Below are 27,476 nucleotides of genomic sequence, written 5' to 3'. Positions count from 1 at the left end.
ATCAAAGATTATGATAAAGGTCTAAGGGACATAACCATGTTATGACATGGGGCTCCCATGTTTTATCTTTGATAACCACCAAAAGATTCAATCGACATTGGACATAAGGGGAAAATAAGTATCTGCTAACCAAAATGTCTGTATAAGATTAGTCTAATTTGGTGTGTTCAGTGTTCTTTCCTGGATTGACCTTCAACAACAGGTACTCCCACAAAAAATTGAAAACTTAGATGATAAAATACATGTATGACCAAAAGAGCAAAGTTAACAATCAAAATTACTGAAAAAAAAATCATTTACAACATCATCTGTTTAGCCATTTAAAGAGTTCAATGCCAATCAAAAATACCTAATCCATTGTTGCCAAACTAAAGTATTCCATTTTCAGCAATTTAACTATGCCCCTGTGTGTATTTCAATATGATGTAATGATGAAAGAGAGCAATATCATCAACACTTCATCACAGACAAAAGGAAATTAAAAAAGGGAAGACTACTAAATCACACTTCAAACCAATTTGTTTTAAACTATTTTTTAATTAGAGTGTCGTGGAAACAGTTTATTTTTTACAGCCTGACTACTACTTTGCATATTGCCACAATTTCCAATTCCCAAGTTCATTAAAACAATGCTATTTATTGATGAAAAATGTTTACCTGATTTACAATGGAAAGTTAAGATTTATCACCAAATATTTCACAATCATAATAAGACTATAATATTTGTTTTACAATTAGAGGAATTTTCTATAATGTTTTAATAGCATTACCAGTCAGATGAAGTATATAATTATAAAAAGAGATTTTTTAACTACAGCATAAACACTACAATAAAATAAACACACATTTAATCAAAATTATAAATTTATCAGTTTGTGTTTTGTTTTATCATTTTATGGTGATGTCTTTTATGGAGGAAGAGGGTTACACATGACTTAATGAAAATAATTGACAACAACACTTACAGACTATTTTAAAATGTTAAGGGACGACATCAAAAGATCGATGTAGGATAAAAAACTTAAATCAAAAAGTTTGGGGGTGGGGGGTTAAAATTTTACAAGTTTTGTATATCTGAAATCGATTTTTACATATATCCCTATTGGTAAATCAATTTTTTCCAAATTAAGTTGAGAGGGGGTGGGGGTGTCAGTGAAAAAACTATGTGAATTAAGTTTTTTATCCTACATTGAACTTTTGATGTCGTCCCTAAACTAATGTATATATTAACCTCAATCATAAATTTCAGCACATCAAACACTGAAACAATTAACACAATATCTTGATATTTCTTTTTTTGTATAAGCCTATTTAATTACATCTTCTTCTGTATCTCATCTCAGCTTGAAAATGCAGGAATGTTATTCAGATGAACATCAAACCAAAATAAATGTACATGTAAATGGTTTATCTTAAGTAATTCTTCTAAAGGCCAAGAACAATAAGATTCACAAACTTTTGCATACAACAAATACATAATTTATCCCCGAATTTATCCTCTACATTGATTGGATGTTGTTTGCCTTATGTCCAATGGCAAATAGTTCATGAATGTTGAAGACAAAATTTACTAAATATAGTCTATGATCTAGGCATCATTTTACCAAAAAATAAATGAAATTTTTTTCCTTACTTTTCAAAGTTGTTTCTAAAGTACAAAACAATTCAATTTCATGTTTTTATTTCAATGTGAGGATATGTTTTGTGTCAATATTATGAAAGGACCATTGCAACTTTGCACTTCAAAAAGTAAACTAATTAAAATTTTATGTTATAAATTATCTGTTGTGTTTGTTGCCAGTTTGACCAAATGTTGCAGGCCACAGCTTTTTTTTAAGATTTAAAATTTATCTGCAATATGTCGATATTCAGGAAAATTAATTGCTGTCTTATTAAAGAGGCACTTTGCAGAACTATTGTATACCTTGTTAATTTGTTCCCAATCTAAGTTTGCCTGATATATTTGTCACTGAACATTTAGCAAACACTGATAAGCCAATCAGTAATGCAATAGCCAGTCAATAAAAACTAAACCAAGCAAACAAGGAACTAAAGCTCTTACAACAATGGCAGACAACACAAAAGTCATTAAAAGTAGGAAAATTGGTCTAAATCAAATAAAAAATTCTAGTAATTTATGTTAACAGCTTTACATAAATACTAACTTCATGATAATTGCACTTAAACTTATAAATCAATTTATTTTTTCAACAAAAAATGACTAGAGTTTTGTATATTTGATTTCCCTGCGGCAACAATTGAACATTAATGACAAAAATACATGATGATATGGAAAAGACATAACAAAATAGTCTATGTTTTCTATGTTTCTCCTTACTTGAATGGTAATAAAGATAATTTTGTTTGACATTACAGCAGTTGTCAATTTAAATGAACAAATAAACTTGTACAAACTAACTGTCACCAATAAATTACAACACAAAAAACCTAGATATAAAAAAAATCTATTGTATTGTAATAATAACTGGAAGATGCTATCCAAACCTTGTAACTTTCCATGTTTGATGACTGTTATCACCAAGTTATCTACAGTAACATGCAGATCTATAGTCTCCAAGGTTTCCCCAGGACATAACACTAAACAAAATTACCCTTAAATTGAGACTTGAAGCTCAAAATTATAATAGAGGGTGAAAATACGGATGATTATCAACTTATCACTTTTTCTTGATGTGTAATGATATTTAACAGTTATTGTGGAAGGTTGTGGTTACTGTAGGCATTATACAACATTATCATCCTATTCAACAGTTAATGTCATGATTATATAATATACAAAATATTACACAAACTGAAAAGTCAGCCGACTTTCAAGATAATACACAAGGCAAACAAACAGATAAAATGGTGCATTTCATAAAAAACAAAACTGTTAAGCGATGTTGATATTCCTAGTATTAAAGTACAAAATGTATATGAGTGGTGCAAGCAAATCACACACTTTTTTCCTATAAGATAGAACTTTAAATTGTATAAACTAGCATGCTTGGAATTATAAGTTTTGCCATTTTCATATTGTTTCCCTCTGAATTTGACTCTAAAAGACAAAACAAGCATTAGCCTTTCAAAAAGGGCTAGTCGACTCTTAGCTGATGAAAATGGAAAGTGTTCTCGCTTTGTAGATTTATTCATTTACTTGAATAGCCACGTGCATCAATCAAAAAATTTTACCACACACGTGAGGTCACACGTTATGAAGTAGTATATATCGTTTAACGTTGTTGTTTACGAAACTCCAGAAGATTCGACTATTTATAGATAAAAGTTACCTGTGTACCAATATCATGAATATGCATGATTAATGACCAGGCAAAATCTAATTGCTAAAATAGAGAGGACAAATCCGATACTCTACTGGATTGAAGGACATTTACTAGGTTTGGATTGTCCTAACCAATCAATTAACTTTGATTATTCACGTCTCGTAATATCTTCCACTGACTGTCCATCGTTCAATTCTTAATATCGACTCCTAGGAGTCGATAATAAAATGAACTGTAGATTACTAGACATCAAATAATTACCTTAACTGTTGGTGGAGGCTCAACAACTCGTGACGTTACTGATGCAAATGTGGACGTAAGGTTTGGATACTTTGTCCTAAATGGTTTCTCTTTAATTTGGTAATGAGCTGGACCTGGTACTTCAATCTCCTCTTTTTTGGTTATTGGTTTTATCCTGACAGATGTGGTTCCAAACACACCCTTGCGAGTACTCTCAATGTAGGCCTTTCTCATGCTCTCTGATCCCATACCAACAATGTTATACGCTCCAGGACCTGAAGTACAAATAGACCAACAATGACAAATTAATGCAACACAATGTAATTAATGCCTTGTCCCCAAATCACAATCTAATACTGTAATATAATTATAAGTACAGTTGAAAATTGGACCAAACAAAGATTTCAACTCAACAAGAATCACATGTAGTTTTCTTTTGTGCTAAGCATACCACCACTTATAATTCAAAGTATTGTTGGGAAACAAAATGCAGTTGTCTGAAGGATAAGAAAGTGCACACACATTAAAAATCATTTCTGTTTAGCTGCTTACCAAGTCATAAGTCATTTTCAGTAATATTGAAGAAGAATGTGACATTTTTTTTAAGGTTTATCAAAAATATTGAAAAATTAAAAGTATATTAAGTAAACAGGAAGTAGGTACTGGTATCTGACAGATCCAAAAAAAAACGGCTCATACTGTACGCCTCATCACTGTCAAGCATTCAAATAAGAAAGTCATTCTGTTTAGTAGTTTTAGAAAAAAGTGTGAGGGAAATGTTTGCAGGTCAAAGGGAAGACAGACTTAGTGATTACTTTATGCTTCCAAAATTTTATTGTGGAGCATAATTAACTTATAAAAGATCCATACTTTAAAATAGGTGAACATGCAAATATCAGTATTCTTTACATCTTTCTACACAAAACATGCACTTAGTTTATAAATGAACTTTATTCAATAAAAGTTTTAGCTACACTTAAACCAATTTTTATGTGTAGTCTTCCTCTTGTACATGTGTACTTACAATTACAAAGCTATAATACCAAGCATTAAAATACCCATTACTAAGACATTACAGAACTCAATATTTTGGCAAAGGTGGCGAAACATCATTAAAAGTGGAATTATTTTAAATGAACATGAAACAAAGTTTCCATTCTTGGAACAATTTTACCCTGGCAGATTGTTGGGTCACTTTGTGTAACACATCATAAAATATAATGCCACTTACTACTGCAGACAAATAATATGATACACTGTAAAAATGAAATATATCACTTAATTTGAAAGCCTCACAATGACAATATTTCATGAAAGACATGAAATAACACTCCATTTATTCTGTTTTTCACAGATTTTGCTGTTAAAAAAATTGGGTGTAATAAAATTCCATAGACTTTGGAAGATGTAATGGGTTTTCTACTCTCAGTCTCTCTCTTATGGCTGTTTAAGTTACCTAATTGTAAAACAGATATCCTATTCCAATCATTAATATTGTGTCTTTATTGATTTTTATATTAAAAAGTAAAAAAGTTTGACATCAAAGAATGAAGAACTCAATTTGTATTTTTAGACTTTCAATCTTTGTTTTTTATAATCATTTTCTAGTCTCTTTAAAATTAACTGCATTCAGTTAAAAAAATTAAGTTTGAGGGGCAAGAAAATGGAGGACACATTGCAGCAATATAATATGTACAATATCAATAAAAGAACCATTCAAAACTTCTATAAACAGAGAGGATCCAACAATCTATTTTGTTTTTTTAACAAGTAATCAGAAATGTCAGAAGTGTTTCATAGAAGAATTATTTAATTAGTTTTAAAATTTAATTTTACTTAACATGTATTTATCACAGAATACAAAAATAAACAAATTTGACTACTTAATTTCCATCAATACAATTTTTAAACCTCCAAATTGTTCTATGTTGATGACAACTTGAAAAAAAATTTCTCTTAACCCTTTACTCCATTGAAATTTTTTTTTGCATACTTGATTTGCACAGGATTTTTTTTATAAAATGCTGAACATATGCTTTAAAGTATTAAGGCATTGCGAAAAACAACTATTTCATCAAATAAATTTAAGTCGGATATTCCTATGATATTCCTTTTCATATTGGATACAAATTTTATTAAGTCAACTGCAGACACTTTGTAGTCAAAGTGTTTCAACTGAGGTATTACACAGGCGTCATTATGGAGTAAGGGGGTGGCGTCAAAAGGCGTCATTATGGAGGAAAGGGTTAACTTATTTGAGTCTAAGTTTTACTTGAAAATGAGCAAGTTAACCTACATTTTGTTATGTTTTAATAGATCTCGTGTACCCTCACCATAACTTAAATATGAAAAAAATATGCAGTCTATCTCTTATGGTTTCTGGTAGAAAGTTGTTTCATTAACAATCTGCAATGTGAAACTGTACAGACTCTTCATATTAAACTTTAGGAATGGAAAGTTATTAGAATCGTTGACCGACATTTAAAGAAGCCAAAGTCTTGAAACAAAAGACTATGTGACATTGATTAAGTTTATCTTTGCTGAAACTAATTACATTGTGAAATAAGGCATGACTTATTTCCAGGTATCTAGATTATTTCCTGTTAAGGGATGTTACTATCTTTAGAAGCTAACTGATAGCACAGTAATCAATTATAAAGTAAAATTAAAAGAAATATCGTAAGAAAAAGAAGAAATAGAGAATCACAAAACATTGATTTGGAGTGTACTACATATTAAGAAATCCTTATTCAATGCTAAAATGTCAGCATGCATTGATAAAGGAAATATATGGTATAGAAAGGATAATGCTAATACATATCAGTTCATAAAACAAAATCACTATGCTTGCATGGAAATAGAACTAAACAATGGAACAACACTTTCATGAATATTGCTATCTTCATTCTAAAGTCACAATGTGGCCTTCAACATGAAGTAAAATCTTTCACCTAATTGCAAGTTTTAGACATACTCTAGCGCACATTTTAGCCGAATTCTTAGCTAGCTGTTCATGAAGGAGAATGTGTTCAAGACAAGTTTTATTTTCATTTTGACCTTTTTGTACTTTTGTTCCGTTCAAAAGATATTTCAAAAACTTTGGTTTTATTTGTTGAGTGATAGTTTTTACTTTTCCCTTTTTTGTTTAATTTAGTGGTAGTTTCCCCTGCATCTATGTTAGAAATATGTTGATTGAAAGGCAAACAAACTAAGATTCCTCACTTGTTTAATAATCATTTCAACTAAAAACCATTTACAATCCTATTGGATTTCATCTGATTAAAAATGTTATGGTTTAAAATATCTTTTAATTCAAATTTTATTCCTTCGCACTATATCATATTCAAAATGTAGCCAAATTTATATGCATTTAACAAATTTATTACAGTTGTATATTTGCTGATCTTTTCTAATCAAAAGATATAAAAACTTTGTCCTTATACACAGTCTTGACAGTTTTCTTATTGAAGAAATCCAACTTAGTGACTCATCTGTATTTTAATATAAAGAAGCTTTTTCCATACATCATTAATATTCGATGGAGACCATAAAAATATGATCAATCGGCGAAAACTGATTAATATACTGATAATAAAAACACTTAGGTGTGAAAAAGCAATGAATATCTCTAAGCTTAACATTGAATCCTATCTCCCTCTTTAGCTATTGTCCGATGATTGGTCACCAAGGGAAACAGACTTTTATGGAGGGTATCATTTTTTATTGTAGGGGCATCTGTCGTGGTCTTGTTGAGGTCACATGTTGCATCCCGGCTATTTTGTTGTGAACAAAAGAAATACAATAATCAAGCCTGTAAAAAGTAGAAATTATTATCCATTATCGACAAAACTTTCACTTTCATTGTTACAGGAACTCCCATAACAAACTTAATCCATTTTTTGTGTTCTGTGAAAAACAGTGATTTATAACAAGGGTATGGTCAATAAAATTAGTTCAGACAGTTTTATGGACAAAATGAATAATTTTGTATTTATAAGGTTTTGACACAGATTACTTATGATTAGGCCATTTTAGCTGTTCAGCACTTCTAAATATGTTACTCTCAGTACAGAAAAACATCATAAAATTATTGTATTGTATTGTTACAAATATTTAACAATACTAGAACCGTATAATAATAAATTTTAGCCATTAACAATATGAATAACAAATCAGTCCCTTTTATTCCAAACAGATAAAAAAAAAATTAAGTAATATATTATTTCAATAGCATATCCTGTTATGTATCAGAGTGAGAGACAGGGAGAATTGACCAGTCTAACCATTTGAACTTCTTGTTCAATGACATATTGGACTTTACTATGCATGAATAGAAATGAGCTTAATCTGAAAGTTTAATGTAAATAGTTCAGGTACCTGTTATACCTGTGACATTTAAAAATATTCATCTTACAATGTCATCACAGACAAAATATTATTGACATTTCACTTAAAGTAACAAAAAAAATTAAAAAATTTATAGAACCCAAAATTCAGTCACAGTCAGGTGAACCTGTTCATAGGACAAGTCTCTTTTACTGCACTTAATTTTTAAGAAACTAGTATCATCATTTGATTTGACCTTGAAATCAAATACATGTACTTGGAAAATAAGGCCTGTTAAGATGGAACCAGTCAGACTGATATGTAACCCACAAAATGCATTTATGGACCAAATAAGTTCAAATCTATAGTTAACATATTGATTATAGTAAAAGTAGAACTGTACAAATCTATAACAGTAACTCAATGATACTGAGTAGGTCAACTATCAGCATGGAGTCCTATTATAGTGATAGGTACAAGTCTGCTGCTTTTTATAGTGGTCAATTTACTGGAAATATGATTGTGTAGTACATCTGTCATTTGCCGTGACTAAAGGAAGGAAACTGAAATAATTTTTTTTCACTGAGCTTGACATTGAGATGAAGGACAGCTGATGGAGGTCAGACAGAAACCCATGTTGTCAGATATTTACAGACAAAATATATATTTCCTATATCTACTCTCATGTTAAAAATGAAAGCTTTATGATGTTTTTCCCTAACAAAGATTTAATCATATATTGAATAGAAAATGGAAACAGGGGATGTATCAAAAAGACAACAAGAGCAGAAAACAGCCCAAGGCAACCAAGCAGTCCTCAACACAGCGAGAAATTCCCACCCAGAGGTGTGCTTCAACTAGCATGTATCCCTTACGAAATATATCAGATAAAATCTCAATGTCCTTACAGGTACGGTACAAATTAAAATGCAGGAATTTAGCAATGAATGAAGTAATTTGGTCTCAGAACTGGATATTAATTAAAGGGAATGGGATATTTTCAATTTCATAATTGACCTACTAATTTAGATATCAATATTTTAAGTTAATGTTCGCATAAAACATCCACATAGCTACAAATACTTTAAAGCCATAATGACAAAGAATGATTAATTTTTATGTGACATGAAAAACATCCATTTCAGATTGTACTGTGTGTACCAGATGGAAAATTGGAAAGCTGATTTACGGTCATCTTTTGTCCTCCAATCAAAAAAGTCGACAGATAGTGGCCAAGATAGAAATATGTTGCCAGAAATATAAATAGACTCAATGGTTGTTTATGTAAATTTTAGATTGTGATAATAGTCTCTAAGGTTTTCACTTTAAAACTCAACACATGAATCTGTTGACTTTAATGGTTTTAAATCAATTGTATTGCTAATTTTTTTGGTTAATTCAAAGAGTACACAATAGTCAATGTCAAAAGATAATAAAATCACTGCATTACAAAACATGCTTATTTTCCCTGGCGTCCAGTTTCCACTTAACGCCCAGGTCCTAAAATATTGCTACATGCTAACTTTAATAGTGGTTTTGACTAATTTTCACATTAACAGGAAAAATATAGCTTGTGACTAATCCAACTTCAAAGAAATTTCAAACTTAATCACTTTCAGCATTTTGTACAATTAAATCCAAGCCAAGAACAGGACAAACAATGATATAAGAGGGAAAGTAATCTGATTATTTTTCTATAAAACAGTAGAAAATCAACTCTCTGTCACTTATATTCAAATTAATAGCCCAATTAACAACGTCTACTGCATAACTGTAATTCCCTCTTCTTCCAATTAGTTTGTAAAACAATTGAAAACTTTGCAGAATTCTGTGGTTACTGATGGTTATACATTCATTTAAATTAACTACAATGATAGATTTACTTTATCACATGAAGTTACTGTAAATTCTGATTATTTTTATCATTGGGAAAACTGGGACAGAATAGTAATCGCTAAAATAAAAATTCACACTTTAAATTTTGATAACGTTATTTGTATGCAGCATACTGAATGCACTCAAAAAATTTGTGAATTTCTATTGCTATTAGAAAGACTATTCATTGACATATCTTCTAGTTCATGGTGCTCTATAGGATATAAAGTACTAAATGGTGGCCCCATTGCCGGCAATGCTATTTTTAGCAATTATCTCCTTAAAAGGGGCTTTGAATAAACTAATTATGGAAAAACTGCTGTTGTCTAATTGAAGCTCGATATCTATTTGCGATTTTACCGCACTCAAATATATATGGTCCCATGGCTTTTCTTGGTGAATTTTGGGGTTTTTCACGATACCTGACGATTTCGCAGAAAAATTTCCCTAATTTTGAGCAACATAAAAAAAATATTTCCGGCCCTTAATACTATACATTTAACGACAAATTTGTGCTTGCATGAAACTTCATTCATAATGCTTTCCAAAAGAAAAATATATAAAAGATAAAACAACCAATCACAGAGAGCCATCTATTTTTATCTCTATGTCATGTTCCCTTCATAAAATGGCTGCGCCCATGTAATTTTATTTGGTACATTGTAACCTGTATGCAACCTCTTAATTATCCTTTTGTGTGTAAACATCCATAGACATAATTAAAATATCATTAGGAATATGACACACTAAATAATGTCACCAATTAAATTATCATTAAATATTTTAAGAGCATATATGACTTAATTTAACTATCACAACAAACTTCAATCAAAATACCGAATGACTGAATATATTATTTGCTTTATACAAAGTCATTTAGAAGTTGGTGGCCCAGATGTGATTGCAAACATTTTACAAGAATGTATTAAATGTGCAGATATATGCCGTCTTATGAACGATCAATGGTAACACAGGAACTACAGGGTCAATCATTGACTCTGCCTTAAAAAATATAAAAGATTGTTTTGCCCTTCAAGGAAAGTGTAGACATAAAGGCATCCAACTAAAAATGCTTATTCGATACATTTCTAATATTTTAAGGATTGAATATTAAAATAATATAATTATATCCTGACCTTTTTTCTTATAAATGGTCAATAAAAGTACATTAAATGACGAAAATAGTAAATGTTAAATGAAGAAAACATATCAACCATACCACTTTCAAGCAGTATTAATCCTTATTCAGATTATATCTATGTGACATTTTATTTTCAATTACCTGGATTTTTTTTGTGACCTTTAGGTTCAAATCTCACAGATGTCTGACCAAATGGACTTCTTTTTAATCCTGTTACTCTTTTCATTGATTCAAATGCATTACGTGGATCATTGTAAGCTCCTGGTGATGGAGTCACTTTCTTCAAAGGTGTAAATCTCTGTAATTAAACAGCATTTTCTCATTGCAAATAATAAAATAAAATTTTTGACATATACATGTATTTTCAATATTATATCATATATCAAGTAATGATATGGACATTAGTACTGTAAGTGTAGCGGGAATAAGCGATATGTATGATTTGAACATTCATTTAAAGCAAATATAATGTGTTTAAGAGCTTTTATAATATTAAAGCTGATTGTAATAGCTTGAATTAATAATAGTGTATGAATAACACCTCCACGCAATGTAAATATAAAATAGGTATCTCTTATCATTGAGAAAATATGTTTTTTTTGTTATTTTGTTTGTTTATTTTTGTATTTGTATTTTGTAAATGTCGGCTGGTATCATTTCTGTATAGGAATTTACACCAATAAAATTATTTGATTTTATTTATTTTTTTTATGTTAACATTTAATTTTATGCAATATAGGCAAAAATGTGTATTTAATATTTTCACATCATGTTTATCAAAATTACATAAAAAATGGAAAAAATAATGATTGTCATTTTCAATACTTTCTGTAGAATTGGTAAACATAATATGGAATTTGTAGCACTTACAATCATATGATAATGCATGACATATAGTCAAATCTTTTAGTTTTTGCCTCTTTTATGATGATGTGTGACAAAATGTCAAATAGGAAGATTGAGGCAATGATTAACTCATTATTTAGTGGTATTTTATTGTGTTGCCACCATGAAAAGACTTAAAAAACTTAAATTGAGATATTTTGACATTTTTTACCAAAATTTAATTTTGAATTTTGTGTTTATATCTTCTTTTGATTTTAACATAATGGAAATTATTGTTCAAATATTCAATAGTTGGTGTCTAGTTAAGAAAACACTGTTGTGGTAATTAGAAGAAAGAATTGATGTAAAAAAAACATTTTCATAATTTTTATGAATGGAAATACAATTAAAAATAGAAATAAAAATAAAAAAAAGCTCTTTCTTTCCTTTAAGGAATGCACTGTCCCCAAAAAGTTGGGTGTTAAAAAAAAATGAAACCGTCAAAAATTAATTTGCAGGAAATTCTTATATTACAAAATTTGCATCCTTCACTGACAATTTTCAGTTTAAATCCCATTATTCAGAAACCTTAAATTTCAAATTTATAATATTGAAAGGGAGCTTACATCTATAGATATTAAGTATTTATCAAAGTTTGAAAAGTATGAAAGTTGGTTAAAGCTTTTTTGCGTTATTGTTCATCTAACAAAAGGATGAATGGACAATGGTATACCATAATAGGTCTTGTATTTGAAGTTGGGTGTATGAAAACACTTCATAACTGCAATATAAATAATAGGAGAATGTGTCAAAGGACACAAATAACCCCTTTCAAGACTGGCAATTGTCCAAGTCAAAATGGGACATAATTACAGAATGGTAGATAACTCACTGCCCAAATTTAAACTTTCTATGTGTGCTGTTGTTCTTAGCATTGTGTATGAGTTTTAAAAAGTTTCCATTTTCCCAGTTATAAAGGGGCATAACTCTAAAATGGTTATTAATATACTGTCAGCTGTGTGTTCTGGTTTTTAGCATTATGTATCATTATGTATGAATTTCCTAAAATTTTGGATAAGGCAAACTAAAGATAGAGTGTGAAAACAAACAAATTTGTAATTTTCGCAGTTATAAAGGGGCAATATTCTAGAGTGAAAAGTTTAATAGCATTGTGAATGAGTTTCATAAAATTTGGATGAAGAAAACCGAAGTTAGAGTAGGGAAATGAAAATGAGATGGAAGGACAGTCATGAGCAAAACTTAATGCCCACATTGCCTAAGGTGGGGGCATAAAAATTTGCACAATACCAAATAAACAAAAATTTTACTACATTCAAACAGCATGTTAAAGAAATAAAATAATCTCTCCCACTCCAAACAAAAGTAATAAGACAAACTATAGATACCATCAAATTTCTGACTGAGAATTATGAATTTTGCATGCTATAAAGTATTAATCTTACATACCTTGGATTGTGACATAAATGGTGGATGTTCTACTTCTATTCCCTCTGTGTTAACCTTGGGAGGTTCTGGATCAAAAACACCCTTCACATCATACTTCCCTGGTCCTGGAACTCCCTGAAATTTTTGGCAGACATATTAATTTCAAGTCTTCCATTTCAAATTTTGTAAAATTTAATTCCAATTACATTGACAATGAGATAACAACTGTACAATGAATATATATCTTTAAATCACGCCATTCTGAAAATGGCAGCCAACATATATTATTATTGATTGATTGGTTTTGATTGATTTTTAAATCCCGCCACCAAATGTATGAGAATGACTCCTATCAAAATACTTTGATACATAAAACTATAAGATTAATGTAACAATATAAACAGCACTTATTCGTGTGTTTCTCTGTCCTATGGTCTCCCATTTATTTGTTTTGTAGTCCTATCATGTAATGTTGTCAATGTTATATTTAACATTGCCATAAAAGATGGAGGTTTGGCATGCCACAAAACCAGGTTCAGCCCACCATTTTTTTTTATTATAATGTCATGTACCAAGTCAGGAAAATGGCCTTTGTTATATTATAGTTCGTTTCAGTGTGTGTTCCATTTTAATGTTGAGTTTCTGTTGTGTCATAGTTCTCCTCTTATATTTGATGTGTTTCCCTCAGTTTAAGTTTGTAACCCGGATTTGTTTTTTTCTCAATCTATTTTATGAATTTCGAACAGCAGTATACTACTGTTGCCTTTATTTTATTCATTTACTAGATCATACCTTCTTTTCCACATCTTTCTGAATAGCTTCATGATATCTTGGGATTCTGGCTTCAAATCTAGCTTGTTCTTCTGCTATAGAATTTAAGTTCTCTGCTTTCATACTGGCATCTCTGTAAGGCTCATATTCCCCAGGTCCAGGGCCCATTTTACCTTTACTTAAATCAAGGCGTTTTGATGCCAAATTACCAAAATGAATACCTTTGTATGTCTTAGTGGTTTTTGTTTCGGTCTGGAAAATAAAATGGACATTAGTATACTTGTAAGGAAGATAGAATTGAGGTCTTATCTGAAACGCAGGTGAATGTAATCAACTACTTATTTTTACTAACAATTCTCAAAGCTTTAATTCTTCTTAGTCTGTTGATAAATAAACACACAACTACTTGATACATGTGTGTATTAACTAACAAATTACTTTTTGGTAAGGCAATCATTTTTTTTCAAAAAATGGATCAAAGACATAAATGGTATGGTTGCATAGATTGTTTCTTAAACAAAGGAGAATTGTGAAGAAATGTGAAGTCTGCAAATCTTTTGAGGTTGTGGACCTTTTATCATTGAGCTGTTAAAAGATTACCCCCATTTTTCCAATTTAGATTTCCATATATTTACATGTACAAGTTCAGTATAGAAAAAAATGCTTTAAATTCATAATAGTATATATCTGCACAAAATCAACATTTGCAGAATATTTCTGTGAAGATTCTAGAATCTATAGTTAAAATCTATAGGAGTTGATAACACAGGTCTTGTACCATCTATCGCATATTTTTTTTATCCCTGATAAATGTTACAATAGAACATATGTATTCTGTTGAATTTGTATTTCTCAGCCTACCATATCAAATCTTCGGCAGTGCATTGACTGTTTTACTTACAACTGCTGGTTTATAGAAAGCTGGTCCAATAGATATATCTCTGTCTGGTGGGTCTTGTTTTTTAAGTGTACCATCCTCACATTCCTCATAGCCATAGGCCTGACCAGGCATAGGTATAGATGGGGCCTCTGGTTTTCTGTGGAACTTAATTCTACTTGTCAAAAGCTATAATAAAGAAGTGGAGAAAAAGAAACTTAAAATGTAATTTTTATACTGACATTTTCTTTGATGCAAAATATTCTGAATATATTTCAACCTTGAAAGCAAAAATAACTATCATTCTGGTCATTTAGTTCACACAGTAAATTATTCCAAACGGCTTTTATGTACAAGTACAATATGCTCTTCTTTGGAATTTTTCAAATCCTGACAAGTTGCACAATTAAGATGGACAAGTATCTCAGTTTTCAATCTTATTGTGATTTCATTTTAACTAGTTTGAAATAACAAATTTTCATAAATTTTTCTGGTCTTATATGATAATCTTACTCAAAATATTATAAAACTCATGGAAGGGGAAATTTTGTTTATTTGATATAAATAATAACCAAAAGAATTGAGTATTTGTCACTTATCCATTTGATATACATAATGTACATACTGCTCCAGCTTTATCTTTGTTAGTGAGTATATTTGGAGCTGACTTTGAGGTCCTGAACTCTGTATATTTTTCAGTGCTGTAAGTTCCAGGTCCTGGGTTCTCTGTACTAATTTCACCAAAACGTTTGGATCTATTTGCTAATGTTTTACCACCCTGAAAAGATCAAAATTCATTCTAGTCAATCTTTTAATAAATGATTTATCATTATAACTTGAGTTAATTGATATTGTGTCAGGCAGTCTAATTTGTATGTAAGTTTTTTATGTTTTATTTTATAAAATTGTACATTCCTGATTCCAGTTTGGCTGTTAAACTGACTGACTGAGCTGTGTATCAAATCATCTCTTGCATGAAACTTTTAACTTTAAACTTAACTATACAGTTAGATTTCAATTGTACATCATTCTAAAATTGGATTGGTGATACACTATAAATATAATGTGAAAAATGATTCAAAGCAGTATTATTCTGCAATTAACATCGCTTTTGTGAGTTTTGTAATATTCATAATGTCTGACTCTATGAAATTTAGCAATGTCTTATTGTCACGAATTTCAAATGAATTTTTCATGCTGCACTCAATATTTTCTCCCATAATCAAAAAACCTAGTTGTTAAGGAGAAATCAACTTTATTACAAAAAGTCGTGTTAATACCAGTGGACCAATTTAACAAAAAACCTAAAGAGGAAAATTGTGGTAAGTTATGAAAATTTCAGTATATATCAGGGATCTCCATGGATGAAAATTGAATGATGGAGGAACTTTCACCATCATAAACCGTATCTATGCTGTACAGTGTAGCGCGATCGAAAGTATTTCATCCCTCCACATAAGGATAGGTGAACATGCTAATTCATTGCTTATTTAAATTATATTTATTTGAATTTTCATTATAAATACTATATAGAAGTGTATATATATTTTCAATAATTGCCGTTTGTAACCCTTCAAAGGCCAAGCCCTCATGCCCCCTCCATTTCCCTTAGTCGAGAATGACCAATAGCTATCACAAAGGTCCCCATGTAGTTTTCTTGCTATTTTTGGTAATTGTTATGGGGGTTAAAAATCATGTGGAGCTTATCAGTTTTCCCGGACACTGTCAAATTCAGAAGTCATGAACCCATTACTGGTATGGCTGGTTTGCAGCAGCGACAGAACGAGTTGTACGGGTTATGTAAAAGGTTAAAAAGATTTGTAAAGCAAACGTTGTCAAATGAAAAGGTTTTTAATGATTTTATCTAGCAAATCGATGCTATGCAACATGCATCTTTCGAGTTTGAATAGAAACCGGAAACGTGGAGGTATCCATTTGATTGTATACTACGAAATGAATTCAGAATTAAGATACAATATTTCTTTACAGGAAATATTAAAAGTTTTTACTTTTTAGCTTTTAAAGTAATTCTATATTATCGTTACAATACAGCAGTTATTTTCGATGAAATAATAATTACTGTTTTACCTCTTATTTTGAACTTCTTAAAAAGGGGGATGATGATTGCGTAAGTCAAAATAAAAGCACGTGTTTGACTTGTTAAACTTTGTAACTGGATTATTAATTTATTTATTTAACTTGAATTATCATAAGCATTTGCGAAACTTAGTTAAAGGGTTATGCAATTACATGCATTTAATTAAAATTGCTAAAAAAATGGCGTCAGGCTATAAAAACGATCACAGTTTTGAACAATGGTGGAAGACAATTGAACGATGGCGCGAGTCATTTGACGATGGCGCAAGACATTTGAACGATGGTGGGGGGCCATTGTTAAACAGGCCATGGAGATCCCTGTATCTATTGATCAATTTTAGTTGTACATATTTTCTGATAGATACCCAGATTAAAAAACAAAACTTTGTTACAGTTAAAGAACTATGTCATATTTGAAGGTTGAGTTTCCATTTGGGTGGGTTTGTTTTGCTCAATCTTTAGTGTAGCATGTATTGAACTGTCCATTACTTTCGGATATGGTGCTCTCTGTCTTTCTTCAACTTATGGATTTAAAACGGTCTCTTTGTATCTTTGTACTCATTTTTACAATGGTTCGATCTTGGACAAATCCTTTGTACATGTAGCTTTAACAATAATTTCTACTTATTTTTTTTTTTTTTATCTATATCATATTGTCCAGACACAACAATACTTACAACAATCACATCTTGGGCAAATCCTGGATCATAATGTCCTGGACCTGGTGCTGCTACAGTCTGGTCATTAATATTTAGGAATGTTTCCCTACTGGTCATAGACAAGAAAGGAGCATATCCATCTGTAAAATAACAATTCAATTCATGTTATTGAACTATTCAAGGAAATGTTTAGGTCTTCCAATTGGAATTGCATTACAACATATGCACTGTCAGTAAATCAAGATACTTTACTAACATATTTTAGAACTGTATTATTTTAATGGTAATTTCTAGTATTTTTTTATTGTAAAATAACTTATACACAAATTGAATTTACTCAATTGGACTCTAAAATTCAGTGTGGCTTTTTTACAGACTATTATGGTATACATGTACATCACTGACATAAATTTTTCTAAAATTCAACAAACTCCTCCTTACATTGTACATTCATTGTACAGTAACCTGTCAAGTAACAACTAATTCCCTAAATTTCAGGACCTCCTTGGAGACTTCTCACATTCCAAAACTTTCTAGTTACAATTAACGTTTACTAAAAATTCAGAACCTTCTTGTAATATTCAAAAACTCTAATATAACAATTGCAACGTAATTCACTACAATTTTGGAACCTCTTTCTAAGTTTCTAGTTTTCAATATCTGTCTAGTGGCAAACCATACACACAAAATTAAGGACTACCTCCTTACAAGTTACATTTACACTGACTCAGTCAAGTTACAACATATTTCACTAAAATTTCAGAAACTCGTCCTAACATTCAAAATCTGTCAAACTTATAAAAATTTCAATATCCAGTGGGGTTGGTAGAATGCATACATTGTACTTTGTATTAATACATTTTGTAGGTAATATCCAGTATTCAAATATAAATTTAGATCCAATTTTACTAATAACACACATTGTGAAGGTTATAGATATACAAACCTGCTTTGAGCCTAGCTTTTGCTGGTACACTTGAATCATATGTTCCAGGTCCAACATTGCCAGGAGTAGATCCTATGGTTTTTATCAAATCTCTTGATGCTCTGTCATACATTTTTGTTTTCTAAAATTAAAATAATGGATTACTGAATATCTTAGATATATCTATTGATATAGTATTCAAAAATTCAAAAGATCAATAAGATGTAGACATTTATTGATTGAGTTATGCCTTCCAATTGATATTTTATTGTGTGTTTTTCTATGTTGTGATGTTACACTATTGTTTCAAAAAAAGGGAGAAGGTTTGGTACCATTAAAATGTTTAATCCCGCTGCAAATGTTTGTACCTGTTGTAAGTCAGGATGTACATTAGTTGTTGTTTGTTAATGTAATTTATTCCTGTTTCTCGTTTCTAGTTTTTTATATAGGTTAGACCGTTGGTTTTCCCATTTTTTTGGGGCCCTTTATAGCTTGTTGGATGGAGAGTTGTTTCATTGGCACTGACATCACATCTTCATATATATATATTTATGTCTGCTGTTTTTTGCTGTTGTAATATTACTTTCAGATATCCAACTTTATATGTGTTTCTCATGTAATGCCATCTGAAGGCATACCGTAAGATAAAATGTACTTTTGTATTATTTATGTAAGTCTTCAAAGGTAACATTAACCCTAATAAGAATCTCTCTTTATGAAATACACCTTATCGCTATTTGTCCTCCATTACTGGACATCACAAAAATTCCGGCAAAATTTTGACGTCATAATATAAAAATTTCTTTTATACAACACCAAAACGACCCCTTGTCTTGGGGACAGTTTCTTATTAAGGGATATCCCTTATTTGGCTTTAGTCTTTAGTAAGTGTCAACTTGACACATTAATCTCTCTAGTTTTGATCACTTTGGTAATTTTATGTCGCTATTGTATAAAACTCATTAGTACATTTGTATTTATGATGTGGCACTGCAGAGAAAAAATAAATAAAATTAAATAAATTAAAAAAAAAAAAAGAATAAATAATTAACCCTTATAAAACCTAAACTACCTATTTTGTGTAACCATCCAGTAGCTTTAATAAAGACAGACCTCAGTCTGCACAGAAATCTTTTTCAACTACTAGTCTGAAGATCAATATTCTGACATTTTTCTTATTGGGCCAAACAAAATTTTGTAAAAACTTACTAGTCTGAATGAAATTTTACTAGTCTGGTGCATCGGACTAGTGGCTAACCGTGCAGACTTTAGACCCCTAACAAATGTTGAATCTCTTCTATGTGATGTTTGTAATTTTCATTTTCTGTTGTCGCTAATAATACTTCTGATTCAAGTGTCAGTTTTGATGTTATGAAGTAGATTGCAGAATACAGTAGATAATAGTCAACTGTTTCTTTTTGTTCACAGCTGCATTTGTCGATAAGTGCTGGGCATATCATTGATTCGTATGAGTTTAAATTACAATATTCTGTTCTTAAACTAGTTGATATTCGAAAAATTTCAGTTGACGGTTTGTCTTTTGAAAGTGCATTTTTTACATTTTGTTGAAAGGTATAATATCTTTTTTCTTTATCACTGGTGTCCCATCGGTTTTGCCATTTTAACGTTACACTGTCTTTTGCTCCTTTGTGTATATTTTGTTTTGTAAATATTAATATTCTATTTTTTCTGCCTCCTGTGCTGCTTTTTTGGTTAGTTGGTCTGCTAGTTCATTACCTTGTATATCTGCGTGGCCAGGGGTCCATATGTATATATGGGCTGTTTAATTCATATAAAAAATGAGATGTTTTTATTATTGAAGATTGAAGTCCATTCAATGAAGAAGAAACAATGATTCCTTCAGATTTTAGTGCCAAAATACAGATTTTAATATCATGAATAGTTTTACTGTAATTATCCGATTTCCAATTTAAAGTTAGAATTCCAATTGCTGATTGGCTGTCTGAGAAAATTTTGATGGATTCTGTGTTTTTTCTGTTGTTTGGAATTATTAGAAAATCTATTACCAGCTTGATAGCTACTAATTTCCCTAATAAAATAGATCCTCTATTAGAAAGTGGCTGTGTTAACTCCACATGTTGTGTGCTGTTTGGTATTAAAATAGCTGTCCCAGCACTGCATGGACCTGGGTTGGGGGTTGTTCCTAACCTGATGAAAATGACATCAACAGCTGTCAAAGCTGTTCTCCAGACAAAATGTCACATTTCAGTAACTTGATATTGATAAAATATATTTGCCATTACACATAAAATGCTTACTTGTAAATTGTTGAGGCAATGACACCTCTGAAATAGGTAAACTTCGTTCTTTTTATGGATAGACTTTTCTGAATTTACATTGTTGTCAAGGAACAAATGGCCGCGACCGGAAGTTAACCGAAAAGGGACACAACTCCGCTGCAGACGGTAAATTTTGTGTTCGGTAAAAAATCCTAAAATTTTTGGTAAAGTAAATAAAGAAAACAGAGGAGTTTTACTGTAACCTCCATTTTCGTTTTTGATATTTCATATCTTAATTTTATTGCGTAACCTTTTCTTTTAAATGTCATTTTCAAATGAAAACATAAAAGCCCGTAGACAGTTCGATGTCTTTGACGTCATTTGATATATTATGTCACATCAAAATAACCATTACTTTTGTGACCAATTGAAGAAAAATATAACGCTGTTTAATATTTGATTTAATAGTTAAAGAGATACAGCAATGTCCAATGAGGAGAAGCTTGCAAAAATTATAATATGCATGGACAGTCAGTGTGGACAGGTGTCCCTCCTGTAGTTAGAGGGATATTGATCAATTTAGAGTTCGTTTTCATGAATGAGATTAACTAGACAAGTTGGTCAGAGGTCAATGAGCTACTGCAGTACTTGAGCAAACAATTCTTACTTTCATTGACTGGGCTATTTTTGAAGCAGTAAAGCTTCACTAGCTCAACTGCTTATGATTGACTATAAGTATCTACTACTGTAATTCATAAATATAAATGACAATGTTTTTATTATTGCGAAAAAATACGACAGGGATTTGATCGCAATTATTTAAACTCACATTTTGATTTTTTTTATATGAATTAAACAGCCCATATATACAAATGATATATATCACAAAAATTAAAATCAAAATAATAAATGCACTCAATTATTTTTGAATTTACAGTATTCAAGGTAGCAATTCCGTCACGAAGTCACACCCCCCATCTCAGTCCTGAGGAGTAATCATACCTGAACATAACAACACATACCTTGACCATAAATCCTTGTTAATCACTGTGGGTATTTAAAAGTTAGGCACCAAATGTAATTGGAGAACAAAATTCATTTTACAAATTAACTTTGTCACCTCAGGGACTCCAACCTGGGACTTATGTGTTACAAGGCAGCACTTTAACCAAATGAGGTAAAGAAGTACTTCATTTGCTCAACTACCACTGATTAAGAATTTACTATTCAAGAAAAGCAATCCTGTCATACTGTTAATAAATGTAGTAACTTTATAACCAAATTGGTACATTGGAAATATGTGGGAAAATCACCAATGTGAAAGTAATCTTTTGTCTGTTTTATTTGGTTGCATCTTTTTAGGAACATATGAACTTGGATCCTACTATCTGACATGTTTCCAAAAATGAAGCAAGCTGGCATATTTAAAAATTGTCAAATCCATATCAAGTTTTCATATCTTTTTAAAAAACTCACCCGTTGTTTGCAGTAATAAACCAATTCTGGATGATTTTCCTACAAGAGTATATCCATATTTGTCTAAATATTGTCCTTCTTCAGGATAATATATCTTTTATAAAAAAGAAGATGTGGTATGATTTCCAATGAGACAACTATCCACAAAAGACCAAAATGACACGGACATAGAATTTAGTCTATTACCTCCACTCTTCATTCTTGCACAATTTCAGTCAAACTGATATTAGTTTGTGTAGGTATACAAATTCATGTATGTGTATTTACTTTCTACTAACTAATGGTCTGGCAACCTTTTAGAATCTCACTGTCAGAAAATTCATAAGTAAAATATCACTCTTTGATTTTAAATATTCTGTATCCATGGTTGGAGGGCACATCCTTCAGTTCAGTGTAGTATATAAATCTGTAGTACTGCTCACTTATTGTTGCAACATTGTACAAAAATAGGCTGTTCAATGACAGGTACATGCAGCATTTGTAAAATGCTTACTTTTTAAAAACAAAATTGATCTATCACATCCACAGTCTTCATGATAAAATTGTGCAGCCAAAGTACTTAGCCTATTTTTTAAAAAATTTGTATAGATTATGTTGCAGTAACATGTAATAAAAATTCAGACCAGCTGTTTTCACATGTACAGTTACTTGCTTTCATATAAGGTGACACTATTCAATTTTGTACTAGTTTAGTAAAGTTTTCTAGACAATCCATATTATACATTCAGCAATAGATTTAACCTTAATAAAATATGTGGTATGATTGTATATACATTAGACATGTTAGACTAGATGATGTGGATTCAAGCACTGTAGGTCATTGTGTAGCATTCAACAATGAATTTTTTAAAGATTTGACATGATGCATTCCAGTTAAATGTCCATTTTAGTGTAATTAATAACGTAAATATGATTTGTTCTACCATAGATTATTATGCGGACCAGAGGTGCTTTGGAGGTACACCTGGTAACAGGAGGTTGTGGATACCCAGGTTATCATCTGGGGAAGAAGCTTGTAGAGAATGGCCATCAAGTTATTCTTTTTGATCTAATTCAACTTGAGTGGCCATTATTAGATGGAATGACTGTTATTCAGGTACAATTTTATATTTGAACAATAATTTGAAACAGTGGCAAAGGCCCTGTCATTTCATGGTATATTGTATATTGATAGAATGTCTCATGCATGCGTGCAGTGGTATCAGTATGAGGACATACACAATTGTAAAGACCAATTTGCAAGAAATATATTTTGATATGAAAAATATAGAGCTTATGTGTGTTATTACAAAAATTACAATGGAAAATAAAGTTTTGCATGTTACAGTTAATATTTTTACCGAAATTGTATCCTACTTTGAAACAATTTCTCTGAAAGTCTGACAACTATATTTGGTGTATGGTGAACATCATACATGACCAACTGGTAGGTTTCATCTGACCTTGAACTTATTTCATGAATCAATGGTCACTGTTCTGTTTCTCAGATATTGAAAGCAAAAGACCAGGTGTCTTTGATGTATGAGGTAGTATTGCCCTTAACCGTCAGTCGTCAAATAGTCATTTCATGTACCGCTAACGTCAAATTGGTTAAAATTTTACTGTTTTTCGTCAAAATATCCTTTTTCATGATTCTTCAGAAGCCTCAAATAACTATTGTAAGCATCATTTTGGGGAAAAATTAACGTGATGCGTCAAAATCGAGAGATCTTTTTATCGTCATGCACTAAAAATTATCGTTATTGGCATTTGGCAAGAATTTTTACCATTATTCGCCATGAAGGTACCCCCATTACTACCCTCATGTATGGTATAACTGAAACGGGAGTTCACGTCTGTCTGGCAACTTTCATCTGACTGTGACCTTTTTTCATGGTTCATTGGAAAATGTTAGGGTTTTGTGGATTGGTCTATTTCTCAGATACAATAATCAATAGGACCACTATATTATGTATATGGAATGATTGTAAGGTGGCCCAAGAACATAGTTATTTCGTAGTGCATTTTTATTTAGACAATAAATTCAAATTAAACAAATCGCTCCTGCTCTATCTTTTAAAAAGATTTTTACAGTGTAGTGTACTACTTTTGGGACAAATAATATCAAAATTTTAGAAACTTCTACCAGCTCTAACTCAAAATATTGACAATTCTGTGTTAATGGGGTCTAAAATTCAGTTTGACAGCTTCTGACGTATTAATTTTTTACTTTTTTTAACTGGACCAAATCACTACTTAACATAAAGATTCAGCACCCAAATTTTTTTTAACATGTAATTTTATCCCCTTACTTACTATTTCATGCATTAAATATCAAGAAATAAATTGGGAAGGTGTATCAAATAAAAAATGCAAGTTATACACTGTTCACACTATGGACTATATTTGTAGACAACAAAAACCAAAGGACGATGACTGTGTCCTTGGACCAGGTGTACAGGTCAGACTGGCAGGAGACATCTGTCTTTTAGCCCATAGTCAATGCTCATTTGTTAATTTTTACTGTTTTTGTGGTAAAGTTATGTCTGCTGGTTGGTATGCATATAACACACTTTAAAAATTTAAATTGTAGGGCAGTATAACAAATTTAGATGAAGTTGAAGAGTCCTTCAAGGGAGTTAACTGTGTATACCACATGGCGTCATATGGGATGTCAGGGAGAGAACAGGTTAGGTTATAACATTGGCTATTTATATTTAGGGAACAAATCAATTATCATTCTAACATGCAATTAAATTGAAGGTGTCACATTAAATTTGCAGGTAATATAAAAAAGAAGATGTGGAATGATTGCCAATGAGACACCTCTCCACAAGAGACCAAATGACAAAGAATTAACAACTATAGGTCACTGTACAGCTTTCAACAATGAGCAAAACCCATACTGCATAGTAAGCTATAAAAAGCCATGCAATGACAATGTAAAACAATTCAAACAAGAAAACTAACTGCCTTAGTAAATAAACATTGTGGCAGGTATTTTACAAATAATGTAATGCATTATTAATTTTGGTAGATAGACTCCTAAATTTGAATTCCTTAATCCTTTCCTCCATGGACATTTTTTTTTTGACATACTTGATTCGCATAGGATTTTTTCAATAAAAAAAAATCAGCAAGTGCAAACAAATATTTCATCAATGAAATTCCAGTCAGATGTTCTCATGAATATCCTCTTTATATTAGATACAAATTTTATTCAGTCTAATACAGATTTTTGAAGGCAATACTTTTCAACTGAGGCACTACACAGGCGTCAAAAGGCGTCGTTTTGGAGAAAAGGGGTGGCGTCAATAGGTGTTACTATGGTGGAAAGGGTTAAACTCATGACAAAGTCTAACATGCAGGTGTATTTTTAATATGTCTTAGAATAAGATAGATGTCTGAAAAGTTGTTAGCAAGAAAAAGATATCTGTGATTTATTGCATAAGACATATAATACCATGTAACTGGCCACATTAAAGATCAAGATCACACAACCCAGTTTCACATTATGAAATAATGAGATGTGGTATGATTGCAGCTTAGACAACTACACACCAGAGACCAAATAATGTTGTTCATTCGATTATGATATATTTTTATTATCATGCCTGTTTTCTGTCTACAGAAACATTAGTGTCAATATATTCGATGTACTTATTACTGAGTCTTAGATGACACTAATATATATATATATAGTGATGTACTCTTATTACTCAAAACACACATTTTACATGCTTGATCACAGTGGTATATTTGTACATCCTCAAAGGGGTATAATTATACATCGCCACAGTGGTATGAACATACATACATGATCACAATGGTATGATCATACATACAAGGTCACAATGTATGATCACAAAGGCACATGGGAGTGGTATGATCATACACTAATGATCACAGTAGTATGATCATGCACAGTGGTATGATCATACATACATGATCCGAGGGGTATGATCCTACATACACAATCACAGTGGTATGATCATACATTGTCAAAGTGGTATAATAATACATTGTCACAGAGGTATGTTCATACATGATCCCAGTGCTATTATCATACAAACACGATCATAGCAGTATGATAATTTATACATGATCACAGTGGTATAATCATACATACATTATCATACATACATGATCACAAAGGTATGATTATACATACATGATCACAGTGGTATGGTCATACACACATGATTACAGTGCTATGATCATACATACATGATCTCAGTGGTATGATCATACATACATGATCACAGTGGAATGATCATACATACATGATCACAGTGGTATGATCATACATACACAATCACAGTGGTATTATCATACATACATGATAAGTGTGGTATGGTCATATATACATGATCACAGTGGTATGATCATACATACATGATGACAGTGGTATGGTCATACATACATGATAAGTGTGGTATGGTCATATATACATGATCACAGTGGTATGATCATACATACATGATCACAGTGGTATGGTCATACATACATGATCACAGTGGTATGATCATACATACATGATCACAGTGGTATGGTCATACATACATGATCACAATGGTATGACCATACATACATGATCACAGTGGTACGACCATACATACATGATCACAGTTGTATGATCATACATACATGATCACAGTGGTACGACCATACATACATGATCACAGTGGTACGACCATACATACATGATCACAGTGGTACGACCATACATACATGATCACAGTGGTATGACCATACATACATGATAAGTGTGGTATGGTCATACATACACGATCACAGTGGTATGATCATACATGCATGATCACAGTTGTATGATCATACAAACATGATCACAGTGGTATGGTCATACATACATGATCACAGTGGTATGGTCATACATACATGATCACAGTGATATGGTCATACATACATGATCACAGTGGTATGGTCATACATACATGATCACAGTGGTATAATCATACATACATGATCACAGTGGTATGATTATAAGTACATGATCACAGTGGTATGATCATACATACATGATCACAATGGTATGATCATACATACATGATCACAGTGGTATGATCATACATACATGATCACAGTGGTATTATCATTCATACATAATCACAGTGGTATGATCATACATACATGATCACAGTGGTATGATCATACATACATGATCACAATGGTATGATCATACATACATAATCACAATGGTATGATCATACATACATGATCACAGTGGTATGATCATACATACATGATCACAGTGGTATTATCATTCATACATAATCACAGTTGTATGATCATAC

The 27,476-nt window shown here is 31.1% G+C and overlaps 2 protein-coding genes and 1 long non-coding RNA gene across 5 annotated transcripts in view; 2 read left to right on the top strand and 1 right to left on the bottom strand.

Moving 5' to 3' along the window:
- LOC143045947 (sperm-tail PG-rich repeat-containing protein 2-like) overlaps nucleotides 1-20,876 on the bottom strand; it is a 50,115-nt gene extending 29,239 nt beyond the window's left edge. The window contains exons 1-9 of the mRNA XM_076218802.1: nucleotides 20,746-20,876; nucleotides 18,488-18,608; nucleotides 17,560-17,681; nucleotides 15,411-15,563; nucleotides 14,810-14,974; nucleotides 13,930-14,160; nucleotides 13,159-13,272; nucleotides 11,008-11,164; nucleotides 3,546-3,799 (exon numbers count right to left, since the gene is read on the bottom strand). Coding sequence (XP_076074917.1) covers nucleotides 3,546-3,799; nucleotides 11,008-11,164; nucleotides 13,159-13,272; nucleotides 13,930-14,160; nucleotides 14,810-14,974; nucleotides 15,411-15,563; nucleotides 17,560-17,681; nucleotides 18,488-18,599 — 1,308 coding nt within the window. The 5' untranslated portion in view covers nucleotides 18,600-18,608; nucleotides 20,746-20,876. The remainder of the gene's footprint in view (nucleotides 1-3,545; nucleotides 3,800-11,007; nucleotides 11,165-13,158; nucleotides 13,273-13,929; nucleotides 14,161-14,809; nucleotides 14,975-15,410; nucleotides 15,564-17,559; nucleotides 17,682-18,487; nucleotides 18,609-20,745) is intronic.
- Nucleotides 8,483-11,225, top strand: LOC143045949 (uncharacterized). Its single transcript, XR_012969048.1, has 2 exons — nucleotides 8,483-8,760; nucleotides 8,996-11,225. It is a non-coding gene; the product is annotated as an uncharacterized LOC143045949 (long non-coding RNA).
- The window catches only part of LOC143045948 (short-chain dehydrogenase/reductase family 42E member 1-like), a 55,683-nt gene continuing 49,052 nt past the window's right edge, over nucleotides 20,846-27,476 (top strand). The window contains exons 1-3 of one of the 3 annotated variants that reach the window (XM_076218805.1): nucleotides 20,846-20,892; nucleotides 23,111-23,278; nucleotides 24,755-24,850. In XM_076218805.1, coding sequence (XP_076074920.1) covers nucleotides 23,117-23,278; nucleotides 24,755-24,850 — 258 coding nt within the window. In that variant the 5' untranslated portion in view covers nucleotides 20,846-20,892; nucleotides 23,111-23,116. Of the gene's footprint in view, nucleotides 20,931-23,110; nucleotides 23,279-24,754; nucleotides 24,851-27,476 lie in introns of all 3 variants that reach the window. The other 2 variants (XM_076218804.1, XM_076218803.1) reach the window with 2 other exon arrangements.

The sequence above is a fragment of the Mytilus galloprovincialis genome, chromosome 9 (assembly GCF_965363235.1).
Source record: "Mytilus galloprovincialis chromosome 9, xbMytGall1.hap1.1, whole genome shotgun sequence".
NCBI lineage: Eukaryota > Metazoa > Mollusca > Bivalvia > Mytilida > Mytilidae > Mytilus > Mytilus galloprovincialis.
The sequence above is the reverse complement of the archived record's forward strand: the minus strand, read 5'-3'. Positions and strand labels throughout refer to the sequence as shown.